The sequence below is a fragment of the Copadichromis virginalis genome, linkage group LG4, assembly GCF_057382275.1.
Source record: "Copadichromis virginalis isolate Kocher_CV1m ecotype Utaka linkage group LG4, C_Virginalis_male_GT1.1, whole genome shotgun sequence".
NCBI lineage: Eukaryota > Metazoa > Chordata > Actinopteri > Cichliformes > Cichlidae > Copadichromis > Copadichromis virginalis.
In genome coordinates, this window is record NC_140621.1 from 16,498,630 (window position 1) to 16,522,243 (window position 23,614).

The 23,614-nt window shown below is 42.5% G+C and overlaps 2 protein-coding genes across 6 annotated transcripts; both read right to left on the bottom strand.

The window, feature by feature from the left end:
* Window positions 1–160: 160 nt before the first annotated feature.
* LOC146711116 (uncharacterized) lies at window positions 161–6,813 on the bottom strand. 3 transcript variants are annotated; one of them, XM_085453821.1, is made up of 10 exons: window positions 6,632–6,813; window positions 5,200–5,274; window positions 4,683–4,781; window positions 4,357–4,458; window positions 1,779–1,913; window positions 1,552–1,689; window positions 1,404–1,455; window positions 1,292–1,318; window positions 1,166–1,192; window positions 161–1,072 (listed from the first exon to the last, which is right to left on the bottom strand). In XM_085453821.1, the coding sequence occupies exons 2-10, from the start codon at window positions 5,257–5,259 to the stop codon at window positions 513–515; spliced, it is 1,200 nt and encodes a 399-aa protein (XP_085309947.1). In that variant the 5' UTR covers window positions 5,260–5,274; window positions 6,632–6,813; the 3' UTR covers window positions 161–512. The 3 variants fall into 3 exon arrangements, with proteins under 3 accessions (XP_085309947.1, XP_085309950.1, XP_085309948.1); XM_085453824.1 differs by having other exon boundaries at window positions 5,200–5,269; window positions 6,643–6,707; XM_085453822.1 differs by having other exon boundaries at window positions 6,643–6,701.
* Window positions 6,814–13,068: 6,255 nt separating this feature from the next.
* LOC146711117 (uncharacterized) lies at window positions 13,069–22,229 on the bottom strand. Of its 3 annotated transcripts, none has more exons than XM_085453826.1 (5): window positions 21,600–22,229; window positions 21,111–21,220; window positions 18,741–18,833; window positions 17,072–17,245; window positions 13,069–14,093 (listed from the first exon to the last, which is right to left on the bottom strand). In XM_085453826.1, exons 1-5 carry the CDS (start codon window positions 21,748–21,750, stop codon window positions 13,911–13,913), a joined length of 711 nt encoding a protein of 236 aa, XP_085309952.1. In that variant the 5' UTR covers window positions 21,751–22,229; the 3' UTR covers window positions 13,069–13,910. The 3 variants fall into 3 exon arrangements, with proteins under 3 accessions (XP_085309952.1, XP_085309953.1, XP_085309951.1); XM_085453827.1 differs by having other exon boundaries at window positions 17,072–17,242; window positions 21,111–21,223; XM_085453825.1 differs by having other exon boundaries at window positions 21,111–21,223.
* Window positions 22,230–23,614: the final 1,385 nt, after the last annotated feature.

The following is a 23,614-nucleotide window of genomic DNA, read 5'->3' on the forward strand; positions in this document are numbered from 1 at the left end:
CATTGCACTCTGGAAAAAGGACAGTTCAAAGAAATAATAAGAAATCCAAAATTAACACGACATTCATGCCAATGATGAGTGTATAAATTGTATATAACTGTATATATTTTAAATACATTACCAAACAGAATATCAGCAGTATCAATAAAGACATGAAGCATCAAGACATAGATTTGGTTTATTTATTATTCACACGAGTGCATTTTATTGCTGGATTAATAATGCACAATACATCACATTAACACTATAGGTTTCTCTTGAAAGAAGATGACGGCATTTCATTAGATGGCATTTCATCACGTATGTGAGCAAAAGGGTTGCACTATAACTCTGTAGTGAGAAAATGGAAGCAACAATCACATTAAAGCAGCAGCATAGAGAGTGGTCACAAAGTGAAGCTATTCAGTAGCACATTTAAGGTCTTTTGCAACCTCCCTGTGATTTGGGATTGTTATACTTCACTATGATGTCTACTGATGTTTTTTTTAAAGGAAATGCCCACGGAGGGAAACTCAACCCCACATGCAAGATGTGGAGCACAGACACTGGGTTTTGGCTGCTGGAGACCTGATAACCAGATCCTTGATGATCTCCACTGTGCCAAACAGTGGGAAAAGCTTCTCATCGAAGCTCTCGTTGTAGGTGTAAATGTGGAAATGTTTGTCCACATCATAGAAGGACAGCTGGTTGTTGTCATAGTCGAGGTAGACGCCCACCTTGCGGGGGATGAGGCCGGGTGGCAGCGCGGTGAATGGCACCGTCAGCGCCTTAAGCTCAGTGCCCCTCTCCAGCCGCAAGGTCAGGTACCCCGTATCTGTGTTCAGCGACTTAAAACCTTTCCTCAGGGCCGACTCTTTAGCAACGCCCAGCCGCCAGTCGCGCTCTCCCACTTCCACCTCCCAGTAGTGGCGACCAGTGCCGTAGCCCTCCGTTCCAACGGCACACCACCAACCGTCAAAACGCTGGTGGTAGTTGGGAATATCTTTTCTCTCAAAGCCACAGCGCATCCTTTTCTCATCAGTAGAGATGAGCAGATCAGGGTTGGCCGTGTCCAGATCCAGGGTCACCTCCACTAGAGGGGAAATGTGAAGAGGTTTAAATTACAAAACAGGTTGAGCAAAGATTATATGGGGAAAAAAAGCTGATTAAATATTTAATTTTGTACCTGCAGCATCTGCAATCCAATCCCACACTGCCAAAAAAAAGGGAAAATAAAAGTAAGTGGATCTAATAGTGTAAATGCACCAGCATGGGAATAGTAATGTGTGATTCGTGGTCTACAGTATCTCACCTGGTTGAGGGATGTAGGATATGGCACCTGGAAAAAGAGAATGATAAACTCATAAGAGGGTAAATATTTCCAAAGAAACAACCAAAGTCAGCTTGAGTTACGATTTACAAACCGATCTTCTGAGTCTTCTGTTTCCACAGAAGCCACTGCTGTGGGATGGTGTCCTGAAGGAACAAACAACAAAGAGGCCTCATTGATGAACTGCAGCGAGTCATGCAAGCTGTAAAGTTTGACCTGTGGATTACAGAAAGAACTTCTACCTTGTCAGGCCGCTGTAACATTAAAGTCCACATAAGCAGCTCCATGGCGGTCAGCAGATTGGGAGCACGGCCCCAGCGCCAGGCGGACTGCACGTCCTCCAGATTCTTCACCACTGGTTCTCCGGGCCACACACTTTGCTGCAGAATGATCAACGTCAATAAAAAACAATGAGCAAACTTATTTTTTGTTTTGAAGGAAATATTAGTTGTATGTCTGAACCTCCCACCTCAGGCTGGGCTCTTATATCCTTGATCCATTCGAGAATAACAGCTTTGGCCTGCTGCAGGTCCTTCTCACTCGTCACATCGGGCTGTTTGCCCTCATTCATCTCTGGCCAGCCATCAGTCTGCATGGGTCTCATCTGCACAGAGAAAAACACACATTTATTAAATATACCTCTATACCTAAAAGACGTGTAGTTCTACTGTGACTATTAATTTTCTGCAGGAATCTGATGTTTCCTTTTAGGTCATCTGACTGTCCACATGTTCACAATTCATAAGATTTGATCATATTTGGTCAGGTTTTAATTCAGCTTACTTCTTACAAAGTCTGCTCAAGGTCACATTTGTCATTTTATGGGCACATTTCCATTTTCTCAGCATAACCTTCATGCACACTACTTACACTCTCACCAATATTCAATTCAACCCTTTCAGCAAAGTCATTAACACAAGGTTCCCAGTGCATGCATACAATAATAAAGTGAGAACTTCCTGGAATGCCAAATCATGTGATAGCTTGAACTATCGCTCTGTCACACGTTGTATCTTTTTAGATTGTAACGACCATGATCTTACTGATCATCCTATTAGCTGGCCATTCAACTACTAGACTTGTAGTCAAGACCGCCTAAACCAAGACCAAGGCAATACCAAGTCAGAGGGCATCGAGACCAAGACAAGACCAAGACCAAGTCAGACAGAGTCAAGACCAAGACAAAGTCGAGACGAGTCCAAGACCGAGACTAAAAAGTCTTTAAACTGCAGCCAGATGCTGGTTCGTTTACAGGTGTCAGGCATATTTATGTGTTTTTGCGATGCACTCGCACAGCCCTCCTCACCGCTGTCTACTGTCTCACTCACTTACTGAGAGGACAGACGCACGCTCCACTTGACTGCCGCGTCTCTCACCCTCTCTGTTTGTCACATAATGATATTATCCTATATCCTTGCATGTGATTGGCCACAATATGGAGGGATTGGAGCATAGCTGGGCCACTGTGTGAAAGCTGACCAGCGAAAGGAAATTAAGGAAATTAAGTGAGGAGCCGGCTCTCGCTCAATGGGAGTCGACTCTTCTGATTCACTACAAAGCACTCTGTAAGCACGGCTCTTAGAGCTGATGCTTTTGCGTATGAAACATTATCGAACGTTACGTTGTGTGTCATGGATACTGTTGACTCCAAATCTCCCGACCACTATGTCGATCTGAGAGAGCAAGACCGAGACAGCAAGACCAAGACGAGACCGAGGGATCCGAGACCAAGACCACATAAAAGTGGTCTCGAGACATCCAACTCTATCAACTACCCATTCATTCATTCCTGTCCAGATCTATTAGAAAGGCATAGTTGAGGCTAACATCAGTAGTATGGTCAATGCTATGACATACTGACATGTAAATATATTTTCAAGCTTTTTAAGGCAATGATTACTGCTGGTTACTGTATGTAGTCATGATACTTCTGAGCTCAAATTTCTCATTTGCTGTTTGTAGAGAACTTGTAGAAAGTACAAAAGGTGGACATAGCTATGGCGACTTTCTGAAGTGGTGAGCGATTTCACCGGCACCATCTTGGTATCAAAAAACTGAATGTAAAGACAGATCAACCTGTGACACCACTTGCTTGCTGGCTAATTGCTTGCAACTGACAACTCACTGCCAGTGAATGAGCTGATAATACCGCAGATAATCCTGCTTCCTAAAACATGATTTAACCAAGACTTTCAAGACAGAAATCTTCCCATAGACTTCTATTGAGGTTTTGCAATCATTATGGATGTGCAAAAATCATGCTGACAGTGTAGGACCACTAAAGTCCCAGTAACACAGTACTAGAGACCTGGTCATGAGGGGGAAATTATTACATGAAAATGACTGCTAAAGCCCCATTAGCAAAGTCTTACAGACTAATCAGTGACCCCCTAGCAACCACGTGTTACTTTGGGGAAAATGTGTATTCCTCAACTGGTTGGCAAAACCTCCTTGTGACTGCTGCAGTGGTAGTTTGGATGAAAGTAAGGGACTTAAGTAAGGCTACAGTAAGGCTGTAGGGAAACTGTAAAAGTGTGACACAAACCAGAAGTGTCAGCCTTACTATCACTAAGCTAGTGGTTAGCAAATATTTGTAGACAAGCATGTAAAACCGCAGGCAACTCTAGTCTGCTAGCTCAAGCAATCACTGCAAAGTTTTGGGGAAGTCTCTTCTTTGCATGATTGTATCAGGTCCAATATGTTGGACAAGTCTCACACAATATGCACATGGCTGGCACATGGTGTCAAGTGGGAGACTTCAATAGGACTCAGTCTTTTTGCAAACACAGCTATCGCCATCTGGTGGCCTTCACTTAGAATGCAAGTTCCACTTCCACATTGACTTTATTTTTTCAGAAGCTACATTCATCTTTACTGTCTGTGGTTGAACTAGAATAATTTGTCCTGCATATGACTGTTTGCGACCATCCTTGACTCCACAGTGTATTTGAATTATCATTGGCTTGTGCAATACAGCCAATCAATGGCAAAACAATAGTATATCACTTCCCACACAAATGATGCTTTGGTACTTTTCAGTTAAACACCTTGCTTTCCAGCATGGAGGCCCACTGTAGGATGAAGGCCCTGCAGAGAGGAGTTGGCCAGATGTCATTTTGGTTCCAGATGTGCTCCAGCATTGCTGATCTCTGCAAGGGTAAAATGGAGAGAAAAACAGTGGATTGATGAAGACTGCTAATTATTTCAGAGTTTAATAATTCCTTCATTAGGCTGTAAACAACAGTGATGATCAGCGTCACTTTTGGCATTAAGAGAAAACTGTTACAATGACACTATCCCATTCATCCTGAAAGCGCACACTAAGACAGTGAGGGAATGCAAGCATCAGTTCAGGTTCACAAGACGTTTTTACCTGACACACTCGGCCGATGTCTCTAGCCAGCTCCACAACGAACAACTGGTCCTCATCCAGGGGCTCCCTCTTCTCTTTCTTTGCCCTCTTGTGCGAATCCTGCGAGGAAAATACAAGTAAAGGATTTTCCGTGAGAAAATGCTGGAGTAAAGACGAGTGTTCGAGCCACAAAGAAAGACATTTAGACAGCATTAGTGCTGGTTCACAAGGGCTTTAGAAAGTAATAAGGCCAACTGGGAAAGGGGGCGGTCACTTAGCCTAATCAAAATGCACATCGGGGCTCTGATCCTGTCAGCAGAAAAAAAAAGCCTCTGTCTCATTTCATCTCATCAACTCCCTGCATAGAGTAACTTACATTACTTACATTAAGCCAAACACCAACACCAAACAGGTAAGATTATAAAAAAAATGTATTATGTCAGCTGTCTACCTGAGTATAAACGTGACCTCCTGCCAGGGGCCACGTTTGAACATTAAACACACAATATTTTTATTAGAGTGTACAGAAATGGGTTACCTTGATCTTGGCCGTCAGGTTTTTGGCCGGCTCCACCATGAAGTGAAAACACTGCATCATTTTGGCTGGCCTGTCCTAACATGACACACAAAACACACAAAAAATTTAGCTTTAGCAAACTACCCATTCATTCATTCCTGTCCAGACCATGTGTCATCCTGACAAGCAGCATTACGCGGTAATGAAGCATTTAAGCACAATCTGCTACATCTCAGAAATCTGATGGCAACTCCATGGCGGTAAAAACAGCAGTGAGTTATCTCACTGCTGCTCCTCAAACCCCTAAGGACTTGTTATTGTCCTTGGTGTCTTCTAGGAGGTGAATGCTGAAGTGGAAAATGGGCAATGTTTAGTTCCAAAACACTGGGAGGTCAAGTAAATCAGTAAATACATGATGATGATGGAAACATCACACGGCCTTTTGGAGATCAGAACATAACAATAACAGTAAAAGGTGAGGGATGCAGCGGTGGAGTTTTGGCAAGTTATATAAAGGATCAACAAAGTTAATGAAGTCATAGATGCCACACGCATGCAGAGCACAAAGTCTTTAAGAAGGTCATCGAGCAGAAGCAGAGAACAGCAGTGATTATTAACTTGAGCAGCAGTAAAGCGATAAAAACAAGCAGTCTGAGGCAGGAAAGGCCCAGATTTTCTGTCTCCCTGCCTTATTTACTCTGTATGTCACTCACTCTGGCCTTTTTCTCTCCCTCATCATCTGCAGAAGAATACAGTGTGAGCTCAGTCTGTGTCTGGTTGGCACTGCATCAATTATCATGACCAGACAAAACTGGTTCTCAGGCTGAGCAGGACGTACAAAAACCCCCCCACAACAAAACACAACACAATGCAATTAATAAAGCCTGTATTTGCATGCAATATCACCCCTTGTTTCATGTGAATAAACTGTGTTTCTGTGCAGCTTGAAGACGGCTCGAAATAGCGCTGGTTAGGCCCACTTTCATATACAAAACTAAGCTGCACCACTCAGGAATCTACCAACAACACGCACCTGTACATACACGTCAATGCTGCGTCACACAGGAAAACAACAACAGAAATCACAACACATAAAATCAAATGAAAGACTCAATTTTTTTAGACGACACGTCTAACGATGGGGAAGTGCTCGCTTTGTATTAATGCTGTGGGAAAGCATGACCATGCAGCTTTTGCAGAGTGAGAGCGGCCCAGTTCGCAGGCAGCTGATGACTGCGCAGGAGGTAAACACAAATCTGCTGAGTGACTTTGCGGCAGATTTGCATCACATGTGCAAAGATGCCTCTTTGCAGACGTTGCAGACTGATTTTTACCACCAATGTCCACACAACAACATGACAGGTTCATGCATTTATAGCGTTGTTGTCCTATAATTCGTCCCCTGCAGTGCGTCCTGCGAAACAGCGCGGTTAGTAATAAGGCGCCAGCTGACCTGCAGCTTACCGGGATCCGCGGAGTTTTGTTGAAGCTCTTCGGTTTTCCTCTTGCCTCTTTCTTTAAGCGAGATGCTGCCGGGTCTAAAAGTGTCTGGTTTCTGTTCTGCAGTCTGTGTCTGACCTTGTTTACATACCAGACTGACAGTCGGCTGCTCGTGCAGTTTCGTTTTTTTCCGTGAGTGACGAAAGCGGCTCATTAATGGGCAGAGCTCGCGACCATCTTGGTAAGGTAACAGTATTTTATGCTGTCTTAAAGAGGCAAATCTGTAGTTTGGATTCAAGTTTTAAAAATGCGACTGTTTCACTTGTGTATTTACATTTTCTTCTATATGGCTTGCACTGCAGCAAATCAGTTTATGCCACTGGATTTATTTTACATGCACAGGTTCATTCAGCGCACACAGACTAGAGGTCTGCGCGGGAATGTTTTTTTTAGTCCCGCTCCCGCCCGCTCCCGCAAGGTTTTGTACCGCACCCGACCGCTCCCGCTGTATATTCAGTCTTTGTTCACCCGCTGCCCGCTTAGAATAATTTTCTACCCGACCCGACCGTTCCCGCTAAATTTAGATCTGGTTTCCAAAATCTCACATTTAAATGGGGTACCACCAACAAATAGAGATAACAGATAAAACTGCAGGTTGTGCAATGATTGTATTTATTTTTCTTAAACAAGATGCATTTATCTGTCAACATGCAACATTTATCTTTTAACATGGAAAACGTGTTGCAAAAATAAAATAAATAAAAACGAATACAGCATTGTGGCCTACTTGTTATCTTTATGTAAAATACAAACGTAACATTTTTCTGTCAACACAGTAGGGAAAGTGTCGCGAAAAAAAAAAAAGTCACTTAAAATTGTAAACAAAAGAACAAAATAGTTGGCCACTGCGAAATTAAATGGTTGTTTAAACTATCAGTTTAACGAAAAAATGTCCCAATGTCGAATTCAAGGTCTCTCCTACAAAAGAAAATATGCATATATAAATACAACAATAAACGACATCTCAAAATTATAAACTATTAATCAAATGAACGAAACTTACTTAAAAAATCCAAATTATTTTAAATTTCCATGCAGGAAAAGAATGTCACTGACTGATGAGGGTTTCAGTACTGAACGTCTCTCCTCCAAAATCCGACCACAAAGGCTGAATGCTCTCTCGGAAGGTGCACTCGTTGCCGGGATGCAGAGGACAAATCTTGCAAGGTTGCTCAGGGCAGGGAACTGGGAACTGTTGGAATTCCACCACTGCAAAATGTTTTGTTGACTTGATAATTCAAGTTTCATGGTCCTGTACTCCTGAATCTGAACATCTAGTGATTTTGATCCACATGATTCTTCCTCTTCCTCCCAATCTGAAAATTTATGAAGAACAGTAGGCCTTTTGGCAGGTGTTGGTTCAACATCCTCATCATGTGCATGATCAAACTTTAAATCTTCGATCATCTCCTTGACTCCCTGTATCACATTCTGTCGCCCTCTTTCATCTAACATTCTCAGACCTCGCAGATTTGGTGTCAGAAAGGTTGCTATTTTATAAAGCATGTGAACAGAATGGGATGAAGTGCTGTCTGCTGACAGTAATTCTTTCAGCCGTGTTACACAGACGGTTGCAATTTCAGAGAGCAGAGGGTCTTTTGTGGCTGATGTACAGTGCTCAATTAATCGCACAGACCACGGAAGAACAAGTGAGGCACTGGGAGCTGTGTTATCAGTTTCCAAGTCGTCAGTTGCCTCTTTGAAGGGTTTTAGGAATGATACTAGTAACTTAAGAGTACTGATGCTAATGCGTCCGATCTTGTCATAATTATTGCTCTCAGTCAGCACAGATGCAATGTCTTCGTACTGTTCCAAGACAGAATTTAACATGTCAAAGTTAGAGTTCCATCGTGTCTCTATGGATTGTTTCAGTGACTTTTTAAGCTTGCCCTGCTGTCCTGAGTGTTTGAAATATGTAACCAACTTTTTAACATCAGTCAGAAGGCTAGCGATCTCTGGAGACTTTTCGATTATGGCAGGACCAAACGCACTGGAGAGAGTCACGTTTAGTATGTGCGCTGTGCAGTTTAGCCTCGTGTATTCTCGTAAGGCACTGATCATGTTGGCTCCACGATCTGTGACAAAAATAATCTTTTTGCCCATGTCTGTCGCATCAATGCCAAACACTCTGAGATTCTGCAGCAGGTGCCTTCGAATGTTTTCACCTGTCTTTGAGGTGCTTGGGTCAAAAGGGGCAGCAAAAAGCACTCTTGAATGTAGCTCAGATTGCTCATTAACGTAATGGATGGTTGCAGACAAAAAGGACGTTTTTCGATATGTTTCTGTCCATATGTCTGCTGTAACAGCGCATCCAAACTTCGATATTGTTGCAGTGATTTCCTCCACAACATGTTTACGTAGACTCTGAGCCCTCATTTCAACATTTCTTGACACCGTTGTGGGGTGTGGTAGTATCTCACAGACATCGAATTTTCCTATTCTTGCTGCTGTGTCGACCAAATGTTGGGCCAGCTGTGTGAAGCCTTTTCCAGAGATGGTATCATACGGTCGAATGTCTTGGCAAACAAACTGAACACATTTGTCTCTGGTTTCTTTTTTAAACTTCTCTGGCACCAGCAAAGATTTAGTAAATGCCAGTTTTGTTTGCCCCTTTGTGATGGGACATGAGTGCCGCCTTAAACCTGAGGTTCCAGTCTTGTGACTGCAAAAAGGTAAAACTTTGAGGCATTTATCGCATTGTACAAAGGGTAATTTTTTTCCATTTGCGTCTATGACGCATGAAAAAGACTCCCATACATCAGACTTGCCTGATGTGGGTTTCCTTAAAGTAAACTGACCGTTGTCTAATCCCAGCTGAACGTCCTTCAAGGAAATTGCATCTTCAGTTTGCTCTGCCATGTTGGTAAAGCGCGCTCTGATGCAGGTGATGCGCGCACAGAGTCACAGACTGTGCAAGTAAAATGCACGTGCAAAAAGCACTGATCCATGCGCTCAGTGCGTGTAACAGGCGTAGAATGAGGAAATCACAGATATGCTGTTCCGAAAAAATGTCGGGCACGCTATATTTTCAGACCGCGCGCTCCCGTTCAAATTACACCAGAGTTACCGACCGCTACCGCATTTTATTTGGAAATTTATTCCCGCGCCGCAAGAAATCTGGTCGGGTCCCGCCGCGGGAATGCAGACCTCTAACACAGACTAACTAAATCTGATAAACCTGATATCATTTCTGCTATTAAGGGCACACTTGCAAGACTTGAAGCGCAGATATATTAGATTTAATCCTTGCATACTGGAAGTTCACTGTCATCTCAGCATCAGCTTAAACTGCTGCCTCTGATTATACATGTATCACCGTAACATTTGATTTACTGTGTAACGGCTGTCTATTGTTAAAAAGGCACATTATATTGTCAAAAGTTTGCCTCGTCTGCCCTCACACGCAAATGAACTTGAGTGACATCCCGTTCCTAATCCATAAAGTTTAATATGGATTTACAGCCTCAACTCTTCTGGGAAGACTTTCCACAAGGTTTAGAAGTGTTTATGGGAATTTTTGAACATTCTCCCAGAAGAACATTTGTGAGGTAAGACACTGATGTTGGACGAGATGGGCCTGGCTCGCAGTCTCCACTCTAATTTCCCCCAAAGGTTTTCTCTCAGGTTGGGGTCAGGACTGCGCAGACCAAGTTCTTCCACACCAAATTCGCTCATCCATGTCTTTATAGATGTTACTTTGTGCACTGGTGTGCAGTCATGTTTCACTGGAACTAAGGGCCTGAAGCCCAACTGCTGAAAAACAATCCCAGAACATAATCCCCACTCCACCAAACCTTTTTTTAAAAAAAAATTTATTTAACCCTTATTTATACAGGTTGTCCCATTGAAACTCAATGTCTCATTTACAAGGCAGATCTGTTCCGGACAAACATTAAAATTACAACAATACAAGAAATAATAAAATAGCTAAATTTATCTAATTCACACAGTCATATCAAATACAACAACAAGTTCCCAGTGATGATTTCACAAAAACATTTGCATGTCTTTTGAAGTCTGCAGTGAAATCAGTTGATTGATTGATACTTTACATTTAGTACAATGAAGCCGGACAAATAGTGTTGTCCTTTCAAACCCAGACTTGTCCATCAGAATGCCAAATGGGGAAGCATGATTCGTCACTCCAGAGAACACACCTCCACCGCTCTAGAGTCCAGTGACGGCATGCTTTACACCACTGCACCTGACACTTTGCATTGTGTTTGGTAATGTAAGGCTTTGTTGCAGCTGCTCAGCCATGGAAACCCATTCCATGAAGCTCTCTGCACACCGATCTTGAGCTAACCTGAAGGCCACGTGAAGTTTGGATGTCTGTGACTGACTCTGTAGAAAGTTGGCGACCTCAACGTACTATGATCCTCAGCATCTGCTGACCCCGCTCTGTGGTTTAACATGGGCTACCACTCTGTGACTGAGTTGGTGTCGTTCCCAGTTGTTTCCACTTTGTTATAATACCACTAACAGCTGACTGTGGAATATTTATTAGTGAGGAAATTTCACGAGTGGATTTGTTCCACAGGTGACATCCAATGACCGTACACCTCTAAAGCTCACTGAGCTCCTGAAAGCGATGTATCCTTTAATAAATGTTTGTAGAAGCAGTCTGCATGTCTGGATGCTTGATTTTATACACCTGTGGCCACAGAAGTGATTGGAACACCTGAATTCAATGATTTGGATGGGTGACTGAATACCTTTGTCAGTATAGTGAATGTAAGGTATGGAATACCTCAAGCTAGATATTTTGTGTAATTTTCAGTCTTTATTAAGACCTTCCATTTGTATTAACAATGGCTCGGATTGTTAATACAAATGGAAGTCATCAGTGTTTCCTGATGACTAAACAATGCAGCTGAACCATCGATTGATAAATGAAATACTAAATAAGTAGTTGAAGGTTGTAAAAGGTTAATAAACAGGTATTAGATGTTGCTAAGTCACAAATGCATAGACTGAGTGTTAATAGTACTCCAGGTGAAGTGCAGGAGATATTGCAAGTAAACTGCTAAAGGTTTGTCAGTGGTCAGAAGAGTTTCAGACTTGATGCTTTGGTTGCATTAGTTCTGCCTCAGCTTTATTGTTCTTGTGTGAGCCCCTCAAGTGCTTCAGCAATAGAAATAAAACCTTGCAGGTAGTGCAAAATAAAGCTGCCGGTTCTTTATTGCAGTGCTTTTACAGAACTAATATCAATGAGATCTAAATTAAATATCCTAGAGACAAGATTACTGCATGTATTATATGGAATGAAACACAGTTCAGTCGACATAATCATTGAACACGATCTGCAGCAGAAAGGAGTTTTATATTGCCAAAGGTGAAAACAAGTGATATAAAGAAAACAGTAATTCACTGATATGGTGGAACTCAGTAGCGGTTCATATTACTACAACCAGAAAGCTAGAAAAAAGCACATTACATAAAAGTTATAGATTGATTTTCATGTCACTGAGTGGAAATAATAATTTGATTCCCAAGCAAAACATGATCTAGTATTGGTAGATAAATCGTTGTGGGCAAACACAGCGGTAAGACGTTTCTCGTAGTTGGTCACCAGGTTTGGAAAAATGGTGTTTTCTGGGACACACTCAGGATTCCTCTTCCACCAAACGTATTGGGTCAGGTTGATGGCAAAGAGGTCGATTTTCTGACCACAGCACTTTCTCCCAAGCCTTCTCTGAATTATTTAGATGTTCACTAGCAAAGCTAAGACGGGGCCGTATACGTGTCTTGTTGAGCAGGTAGACCTTGTGGCACAGCAAGATTTCAATTTAATAAAGCGTCGTGTTTTACTAGTGGTGTACTTTGGTCCAACTGCCTTCAGATCATTAACAAGCTCCACCTGTTTACTTTTTGGGCTGATCACTGTTGAGGCAAGATCTTGCATAGAGCCTGAATTCATTTTATATTTCTTCCATTTCTGAATAATGACACCAACAGTTGTCGCCTTCTCACCAAGCTTCATAGAGTATCAAATCCTTATTGAAGTCAATGACAAAAAGTCAGTTTATAACTTTTATGTAATTTTTTTCAGGATTTTCCACTCTGTGAAGCTACAATAAAAACGAAAGACTGGTCATTATTTTTCCATAATGGGAATGTTTCGCCATAGGAAGTTGTTTTTGAATATTAGGACCTAAAAACTGAAAATATTCCAGTTTTTATTGAACTCCAGAATTCAATAAAATTCATGGAAATTAGTTTGGGAAATACTAATTAGACAACAATCTCCCATGAAATTTTCCTGATTTGTCCTTTGTTTTCAAAACAACATGCACTCAGAAACGCGCATATAAAATCTTACCTCACTGTGAGTGGTTTGGATGTGGTCCACATACATAAACTGCGGCTGTGTAATGAAAAACATTCACGAACAAAGCAATAAAAGTATTTATTACATTTGTTTCCACAGAGAAATAACAAGATGTCAGTTATCTTTCTTCAATAAATACAGTACGAGACATATGCAGGGCAAACATACGACTCGTGCACATGGAAAGTAAGAGAAAATAACGCACAGAACATTAAGACATAAAATCTGGTGTGTAAATAGAAAAAAATCAAAAGATGGGGTAAAGACAAAGGTTTTGTAATGAATGTCTAGTTTCGATTCCATGAAAGGCACTCTCATTAGCACCTTTTTTATTCTCCCTCTCAAGCTAGAGCAGCGTTGCATCGCCTCAGCGGGGTAAAGAAGCCCGCTTTGCGGCAGCTACTAAACAAACAGACCTCTTTAAAAACCACACAATGAGGTTTCCAGTTCGGGGACATTAGAATAAATGAGAAGAGCTAACTGTGAAAACATAAGTCCATTAACAGAATTTAATACACGTCACTGTAACCAACAAAGTAAATAGTCGTTCCCTTTTTTTGGTATGTTTCAGTTCTGCCCTCTCCTGTTCGAGATGTGCCAGCCACCTTAGTTTTATGAGTATTCAGTGTTTCTGTTTTCAAACTCACGGGCACGGTAGAGCACAGTAAATGTCACAAAGTATTTTTAACATTCAAACGTGTCCTTCCCTGCAGGGTGTGCGGCTCCTCGTATGGTTGCCTTCCAGCTCATGATCAACATTAGCTCTGTCAGTTTTGAGGTATCAGAATCATCTTGTACACAAGTGTTAAGGATCCAGTCGATTTAGTAACTGCATCTGCGTTACGTTAAATATCGCAATTCTGCTTCACATTCACCAGAAAGCTTGATGGCTTGATCGGCGTCACATGGATAGGACGGTGTTGTCGGCGGCCTCAAAGTTAGCTGGAGGCGCTGTGTCAGTCTGAACGACGGCTCTAGTGTTGGTGTAGAAACTCTGAGCAGAGGGGACGTCCAGGCTGGATGAGAGGATGTCGTACGGCAGCTCCACCGACTGACGGATGCTCTCTTCGTATGTTGGAGGAGGCTGTAGGAGATGGGGGAAAAAGATAGAAGAGATTTTACACTAAATATTACACGAACATCTATGAGCTGAACTGTCGGTCAGAATAGCTAATTGTTTAAAATTAGCAAGTAACTGAAGGGTCTGTGGAGTGTTCAGATCCACAGGTTAACTGCTCTGATTCAGATAAAGTTAGCAGCCAGCAGGTGGACCAAGATAAGCATTTAACAGAACTTAATGGAAAAATAAACTTAATCAGCTCTTCAGACTCAAAATGCTAATGTAACATAATCTCTGCAGAGTGAAAAAATAGGCTGCTGACATCTATTCATTATTTCTGCTTATCCAATTCAGGTTTGCGGGATGTGTGGGGTGGAGCTGGAGCCTATTTTAGCTGTGATTGGACAGATCATGAGTCTGTCGTAGGGCTAATGGGAAATGACAGTTCAATGGTGACAGCATATTGCAGGGGTGTCGAACTCCAGTTCTCGAGGGCCGGTGTCCTGCAAGCTTTAGATATCACCCTGGGTCAACAAGCCTGAATCAAATGATTAGTTCATTACCAGGCTTCTGGAGAACTTCAAGACATGTTGAAGAGGTAATTTAGCCATTTAAATCAGCTGTGGATGAAGGACACATCTAAAACCTGCAGGACACTCGAGGCCTGGAGTTCGACACCTGTGGCATATTGGGAGTCGTTGGGCAGCTTAGGGCAGCTCAGACTGCCCAGCTGCCTGCAGTCAGATGGCGGCAATGTCAGAAACATGTGGTACAACTAATCTGTGCCCTACTCTAGATTGTGCTGTCGTTGGTGTTCCACCGTGTTCTAGATACCTTCGAACTCAGATATCGGAACAAAAGCAAGTAAAAACAGGATTTGTTAGCTAAGTTAGCTAACTCTTGTATCACTGGCAATACAGCATAATACTTTGTTTGTTTGTTTTTTATTCTGTCTTTCCAAGTAAGAAATCCAAGTTGAAGGAACATTCTAGATTCAAATTCTGACTGGGAAGTCAGAAATTCAGATTTCCGACTTATTCAGGACTTCAGGAATTCATAATTTTGCTTTCGTCTTGATGCATGTTCAATCATCCAGGTAAGTAAATCTCCAAAAGTTGATTCTGTTCATCTGGACATAGCGTTTTGTGGGAGAAACGTTTCGTCACTCATCCAAGTGACTTCTTCAGTCTCGGCTGACTGCAGGTTTCCCCAAATCTTATAAACAGTACATTTGCATAATGACTGAAACCAGCCCATTGTTCCTTCACTGGGCTGGTTTCACACCATTATAACACACAGGGAGCTGAAATGGCCACTTTTGGTACTTTTCTTGCTGTATTTTTTTGATCGCATTTCTCTCACTCCTGGTTAACTCTGCTGTCACTCCTTCCCTATTCTGGCCCACTTGTCAACCACATAGTTGATAGTTTGGTCGACTGCTCAGAGAAAAGTTTGCAGTGGTTGAAAACCCTGCTTTGTCAGCTTTCTGTAGGCAAATACTTTCACAAACAAATACAACTGGAGTAGCATGAATTAAATACAACGCAGAGAGACTGACCACCATTTGCACTCACATTCACATCTATGTCCTAATAACCAGTTAACCTAATTTGTATGTCTTTGGACTGTGGATGGGGAAGCTGGAAAACCCAGAAGAAACCCACATGGAGAACATGCAAACTCCATGGTCATTATAATATAGCATTAATCAAGTGGTAATATTATGTTTACAGCTGCTATCTTAATACAGATTTAAGGAAAGACATGGAATATCATTCAGTAATGAGATGCACGTGTATACATGTTACTGTCATACTGCTGCCTTTGTATGCAGTGATGAGACTTCTGAAGACTTTTGGGAAACATTTCCCAAGTTGCCAAAGGGCACTGTTCTCCATAGCTGTCTGAGAGCGCACAGTAATGCCACCGAGGTTGCAGACCACAAAATTCTTCAGGAAATTAAAAGTCCTCGAACAATCCGGAAGGACTGAGTTAATCTGAGAGCATCCACAGGCCTGAAAGAACTGAAATCTGACCCTGTGGTGAAGCAGAACGTGTTTGTATTTACATTACCAATTAATCCATCCCCATCCTGGCTGTCTGGAACATGTTACTTTTTTCCCCCAAATATATTATCTTTCTCATCACATCTAGCAGATTCACGCTTCCTGACTGAGTCCTCTTATCTTTTAATTGCTTGGGGACCCTCAGGCGACAAGTGCACCCCCACAACCCTGCCCCCCGTTTGATACCCGCACCACACGCGCACGCATACCAGGCTGCAAAGTTTTACTGCCGTCCTGCCTCGGGCCACGCAGGGCAGGCGGGGAAATAAAGGGGTCCATCATCTGAACTCTTGCAAGATAGAGTTCAGATTGTGTAGAGGAATGTTTGTCAGTGACTAGTGATGGGATGACAGAAGAGTATTGTGTGTGAATGTGCTTTGGTGATGAGCAGTCATGCTAGGGGGTGTTTAATTAAAGAAACGGAGAGGAGGTCAAAGTAGAAAAAAACGGTGGAAGATGGGAGCACAAAGCTGCATTCTTGGGCACTGTTTGCACTCAGAACGCAGGCTTTAATTATGTTTGATGTTCCTTTTTCTCATTACCTTGTTTGCTCAAGCGTTGTGCGAACTAGAAGCTAAGCGAAAGATCAACACGGTAAAACCTCGAAACGCAGCTGCCAGCACAATTCGGCAGCAGGCATTAGATGAGCTGATACTGCATCCTGTTTACTGCGCTCTGAATGCAGTCTAAGGTCTTGTTACAACATTGTGTGCCAACATCTTTCTATTAACAATAATAAAGAGAGTCTCATTCTGTTATCTCCACCCACTGTGTCAATAGAAATGAGGGCTTTCAATAAAAAGCCGACTTTTTTTGGAGATTTAATGTTCTCCCACAATCCCATGCTTAACAAAACCACCTGAAGGGCTACATTTCCAAAGGCTTTACAACAATACCAAACTGTGTAATGCAGTTTTAGTCTCTAGTGTACCCCACCTCAGTCACAATGGGTCCATTGAGACCAAAACGGTCTGCGATCATCATGTGGATCTGCCTCTGGCGGTCCTTCTTTCGGACGCTCTCATAGGAGGGGAGCCTCGGCAGGGGGCCTTCCAGCACAGGCAGGCTGTAGCTGGAGGGCAGGCCGACGTAGAACAGCTGACCTGCCTGCTGAGACGTAAACAGACCACAGTGGGACAAGAAGCAGGTGTCTTTATGTTATTTGTGAAAAGTGGTCTGAAGTTTAGTGGGGGAAATAAGTGTTTGAGCCCTGCTAAATTTATAGATTTGCTCACTTAAAAAGAAATGAAAGAAAAGAAAAGAAATTAAATGAAATAGATTTTTAGGTTAGGTTCATTTTAATGGAGAAAGACAGAATACCAACCAAAAATCCAGACAAAAAACCCCAAACACATGACATAAAAGACATAAACTGATTTGCATGAGTGAAGTAGGCATTTGAACCAGCCAGAATTCTGTGTGGCCATGTGACATACAAATTACAATCAGTCAGTCAGTTGCAGACATTCACCATCTCAGCTCTTTACGTGTATAAAGCAAACCTGTCCACATAATCACTTTCTACCATTCTAACCTCTCCACCACCACGGGCATGACCAAAAAGTTGTCAGAGGACATTAGGAGGAGCCACAACACTGTCAGCAAGAAGCAAAATTTATAAAATGACTAACAATTACCCTCATTCTCATGAGAATTGTGATGGATCATCCCAAAACTATACCGGAGGAGGCAGGCAGTTGGGACCACAGTCACCAAGAGCACCATTGGTAACGCACTACACTAGTGGATTGAAATCTTGCTGCGCCCACACGGATCTGCACAAGAAGACACATGTACGGGCCCGTCCGAAGACACCTATAGGTTAAATAATTCAGAGAAGGCTGTGGTCAAATGACACCAAAAGGTCTTTGTCATCAACTTGACCTGCCATGTTTGGAGGAAGACAAATGCTGAGTATGACCCAGAAAACACCATCCCCAGAGTTAAGCAAGGAGGTGGGAACATTATGCTTTGGGGCTGTTTCTGCTAAGGGTGCAGGATGGCTTCAGCACATTGAGAGGCCAATGGATGTAAAATCTTAGACGAGAACCCAAAGGATGAGTTTAAAGAGCTTCTGTAAAGAGGAGTGGGCAAAAACCAACTACAAAAAACGTTTTGCTGCTGTGCTTTTGCCAACAAAGGTTATTCGACCAAGTACTACGTCATGTTTTGCTTGTGGATCAAATATTTATCTCACTCAGTGACATGCAAATCAGTTTATTATTTTTATGTAATGTGTTAAATACTGGATTTCTGATGGATATTCTGTATATAATATATGTATATTATATATATATTATAATATACAATGTTATATAGAAATCAGAGACTGCACATTTCTTTGTAAGTGTGAAAACTTACAAATTCAGCAGGTATCAAATAATTATTTCCCCCATCATATACCCCAGATGGGTATTATTCCCAGATACCCACGTTAAAGGATAAATCTCATCAGAAACATTCACTTCAGAGACGAGGACTTTCCGGCCTATGTGTATTATAGAGTGTGTGCATGTGAATGAAGGCCCTGCCTTAACCATTAGCATACACAGACGGGAAGAGAGGTGCTTTGTTTGGCTTAATAGCAGATGATGGGCTCTCTCACCTGAGTGCTGCTGTCATCAGTGATCTGTGTCTGCTCGAGAAAAGGAGATGGCACCAGCGTCTGCCTGCTGCTGTAGTACTGAGAGGGAGCACCCTGTAAAACAAACAGTAATAAATTCAAGAAGTTGCGGGACAGGAAAAAAAAACCCCTTAGTTATTAATTAAACACGGGACTGGAATTTCACCTTTAGAGTTTAACTAGGTGAAGCATTTTTCTGGTTCTTGTTGCTGAGAACCACTAACTTCAGCCCAATTGACCAATTTTCATGCCTTGTTTAGTCACTTTGGTGCACCGGCTGGTTCAGCAGTACCATGAATTATCTAATCAATAAGACGACCACCCTCAGATTTCCGTGCCTCCTCCTCCTATAAAACAAGACCCGTCAGTGTCTCACTGTATGAGGTGCAGAAATCCTGAAAAAAGGCCGTTAGTAAAACGAGGTAATTGCCTCACGTCTAAATGAGTCTCCTTTGTGTGGAGAACAATGTGATGTCCTACTGTGTCATCAAGGTCCCTAGGCAACAAACCACACCGTGTGGTCTTTTCAGCGTCCCTCTATTGCCCGTGTAGCCCCGGCGGGTACCTGTTAAGGAGCACACTCCAATACACATTATGGCCTTTTTATGTCATTTGAGCCGCCTTTACCACAAAGTCAATTTGTTGCCTGACTGAGATTTAGATCCAGCATGAGGACAAGAGATATGAGCTAAACAGCAGTTGCTGCGAATACTATAGAGATTCTTCTCACACAGAAGCAACAAAGGCAGCTCAGATTGCACTAACACGGGGTCACATCAACATATCATCAGTTTATCAGATTTATTATTTTCCCAGGCCTTTTTAAACGATGACATCACTCACCATCAAAGTGACGCGATCTGTCGACCTTTGCCATAACCCTCATTACGTTTCACAGACACACAGAGATGGCACCAAGAAAAGGTGATGTCAAAGGTCATTTTCCCCTCACTGGTTTGTACTTTTGAGAGGGAGGATAAAAAAAAAGAAAGAAACGTCACCACGTCGAAGAGAAAAGGAAAAAAAAAGGAGAGGAGCTTTTGTCGCCTGCCATTGAATCAGCCAGCGTGAAGAAAAAAGCACAACCGTGTAAAATCAGTGTCGAAGTCGGGGGAGGACCCCAGCAGCAGTGTGCTTTTTTTCTCCTCCGCCGCAGCCTAAAGGAGCTCCCATTGTCCCTCTTGTCTCCCCCCCACCTCCAACACCCACCGTGGGGTCGGTCCACTATTCATGGAGCAAACTGAAGCAGGGAAAGGTATGTGACTATGAAGTCGAAGACATGAAACACAATGAAAGAGCGCCTGTGTGTGTGTGTTGCTCAATCTTCACTTTCTCTCGCTTGTGGTCAAAAGAGTGAAAGCCTCTTTTTCACCACAATTAATCGCAGGAATTGTAACGACACTCATCACTCTCTAATCTGTCACGTGCAGTTCACTGTACGTGACCTGTGGGTAAATAGAAACCATCATGTGCTTCTCTTATCAGCAACACGGTACAGCTGTAAGCAGAGGTCAGCATGGCCACTTTGTACAAGTGAAACAGTCTGTTAGTTCCTTAAACTCAGGCACAACAGAGCCTCTCCATTAAAGACACAGCTGAACAGACAGCTTCCTGTCAGTTGAAGGAGGGAGGCATGAGTTGTGTCTCTGCAATCTAAAGATAACACTCAAACCTCACCCCTGGGGACTAATGGAGGGGAGAGACGGGTCAGGAAAAGGAAACAGACGACTAATAAACAGTATAATTCTTTGGGAGTATTTGCATTTCCTCTTTAGTTTATCCTGCACCAGCACCTGCAGCACTGAGGATAGTCAAGTGTTTCTCTTTAGTGAGCAAACAGTTATGTTATTTTGTAGGTATGATTTTTAACACACAAGCTAAAAACAGACCCAAGGACTTGGGTTGATTTGCTTCACCCTGCCAATGCTGGGACAGAAAAAAAATAAATTTGATTTGCAGTGATTTAATTAGGCCACTATGGTGCTGAAGTAGCATCAGTGCTAATTCTGTCCAATTCTATTGGAGAGATAGTGCAGCACTCAAGAGATATTTCTGGCAGCGCGCTATTTCCACCGGAGCAAATTCACTGACTGACACTGATCATATCAAGTTTATTGTAGGCCATGTTTGTGCCGCTATGCAAATTCAATCTGACACGCCTTAATGTCTGCGTGCCGGCCTGTCTTTGAGTGTAATCTCAACAGTTTGTGCTGAGAAACTGAACATACAGATCACCTTACAAAGAAAACCCCCCACAAAACTCAGCATCAGGGCGTTTTTTTTGTCCCCCCTCACCCTCACCCCCACCCACACACACATACACTCTCTGCCATGTGGTTTGTTTTTCCTTACCATATCTGCATGTGGCCCCTGATAGGAAAACAGTCTGCAGCACTGAGGATCCTTGCGGTAGATGATGGACAGCAGCACCACGATAACCACGAAGAACACCAGAGAGGAAACTGCTTGAAGCCGGAGAGAATGAGAAGTCACTTAATCACACTGAGTCAGACACTGTGCATTTTCTTTCCACTCACTTTGCACATTTGAAGCCTGTGATGAGTTTTTTTTAAATAAAAATGTGCTTATTCACTGTTTTTAAATGTCAGTCCATCTCTACAGTCAGAGTTTCTCTGGTGTGTTTAAAATGACAAACTCAAGTGTCTAAGCTTGTTTTTAATGGGCTTGGTAAACATAAGAGCCAAAGCTGAGACATTAAAAGCCTGTATATATATATAGCTATCTGCCTGTGTGGCTAGATTAAATCCAAATGCTGTATCCAAATGTCTCCCTCTAAAGAAACGATTTTTACTCGAATTACATCCTTAAAGCTTTACTTACAGGACGCAGCGACCACTGTGAGTTGATCAGATGTCAGCTGGAAGGAGGGGATGGTTGGAGTTGCAGTTGTGGACATTTCTCCTTCGTGAACTGTTAATCTTCCCTTTACAAATCCTCCTGAACTCTTCGGCCTCAGCGCCGGGGCTCTCATCTTACAGATCAGAAAAGGAAACTGTCCTCCTGTCGCTCGTCTTCATCGTGCGCTCAGTCCCGGACAGGCTGGCAGTCCACATGCGCTCTGCAAAGTGGGGATCTCAAACTCTCTCCACTCGGTCAAACACGCCACACAGCGTTTAAGAGCCCGTGACGGCGCACTGACGCCCTCCCCGAAGCGCGCGTGACGTCGCTGTGGCTTGGAGCCGGACAGCAGCATTGGTTTTGTTTATGGTCTGACTGACACTGACTGGAAGCAGCAGCAGCGCACGGGCACACAGACTCATTACTTAGGCTAATAGGCATTTTTAAGCTGGACCCCTCTCTATGTGCGGAGGACACCAGGCCACGGACACGGAAAACAGCAGCGTCTGTGCTGCTGAATAAATATTACAGCAGGTTGCTATTGCTGCTTCCTCCGCTGTTTAACTAATGGCATCCAGACCAGTATAAGTTAGTTAACACCCCGGATTCCTGAGCTGGAGTCCCGTTACCCTGGCAACCGCGGGTGTCCCATCCTTAGAGGCTTTCTACACAAACAAAGACCCAAAATGTACCATTAGTATTCATAGATGGAAACTATGAAAACATGCGCCCCCGCCCTTTTTCTCCTTTTTTACTAGATAAACTTCATAAAGTATGTCACCCCAGATACTTTCATTATTTTATATCTTAAAGGTGGAGAGAGGCACTGACATCCCGTAGACAGGATAAAACAGATCTCTTAATATGCACTTCACATATCTGGCTGTGGCCCAAGCTTGCTGAATTGAATCAGTATATTATACTTTGCCCTCGAGACAGCGAGGAGAAATTAGTTTTGCATACTGGCCATCCTTACAGGGAGAGGGAAGTAACTAAAACTTGGAAAAGCCAAACTCCAGCAAGCTTTTTAAGTAATAAGTATTCATTCGAGTCAGCGTATTTTACACAGTAATAAATACATAAATAACAAATCCGTAAACATACAGTTTAGTGTATCATTTTATAATGAAGTAATTTTCTGAATTTCTTAACTGATATTTTGTGGCATTTTGTTGTTGTTGTTGTTGTTGTTGTTTGTTTGTTTGTCTGTTGTTGTTGTTGTGTGTTTTTCTTGGGGGGGGGGGGGGGGTGTTATACCACGTATTGAATTTTACTATTTATGTAAATGCATATGAATGGGTGTTGATAGGCAGGCCTAATCAGTACAGAAAATTAAAAAATGCCTAATTCAAGTAAAATCCTGACCCATAACGCTGAAGGTTATCTGATGCCTTTGTTATGCTGCGGGTCTCGTCGCCACCTTGGAGGGAAGGGTGACTGCAAATCAATACACAGCTTTTCTGCCTAATTACCTTTGTTCTATGATGAAACACTGCTATCCTTAAGGGAGCGGTCTCTCTTTCAGGAGAACAATGCCCTCATCCTGACTGACTTGGCTTACTTTTACTTATAAAAGTAAAGTAAAATGTTGTTTATATCACACTTTCAAGAAAATATCACCGTGCACCTCATCAGATTTGCCAGATTTCATTAAATATAACATTTTTACAACGCACTTATGTAACAAAGTTTAAAAAAAAAGGGGGGGGGGGGTCATATGAGCTCTGGGACCTGTTGGGGATGTAAATGTCTGACTTATGGTTTTGCAGTAACTCAACCCAAATGAACACCTACGGTGGATTCAGTTCTGAATCAAAGCACCAAATGAGGGACCATGTTTTGGGGGGAAACTGAGCTCCAATGTAAAGGCTGACCTCCTGAAACTTGAATCTCAATGCTAACTGAAGATGCTATGAAGTGTAGTGTATGTTAGATTTTCCTTTAATATGTCACCTGTCAGTGTCATGTTATGTCTGTACCTGGAAGTTGAAGGAAAA

Excerpts from the sequence above, each read along its gene's own strand:
- LOC146711116 (XM_085453821.1), bottom strand. The coding sequence starts at position 5,259 with ATGATGCAGTGTTTTCACTTCATGGTGGAGCCGGCCAAAAACCTGACG. Across the intron at positions 1,193-1,291 it reads ATCCTACATCCCTCAACCAG|TGTGGGATTGGATTGCAGAT; the intron begins GTGAGATACTGT and ends TTTTTTTGGCAG. Across the intron at positions 1,073-1,165 it reads TTGGATTGCAGATGCTGCAG|TGGAGGTGACCCTGGATCTG; the intron begins GTACAAAATTAA and ends TTTCCCCTCTAG.
- LOC146711117 (XM_085453825.1), bottom strand. The coding sequence starts at position 21,750 with ATGAGAGCCCCGGCGCTGAGGCCGAAGAGTTCAGGAGGATTTGTAAAG. Across the intron at positions 21,224-21,599 it reads CACAGTGGTCGCTGCGTCCT|CAGTTTCCTCTCTGGTGTTC; the intron begins GTAAGTAAAGCT and ends TCCGGCTTCAAG. Across the intron at positions 14,094-17,071 it reads ATGGACCCATTGTGACTGAG|CCTCCTCCAACATACGAAGA; the intron begins GTGGGGTACACT and ends CATCTCCTACAG.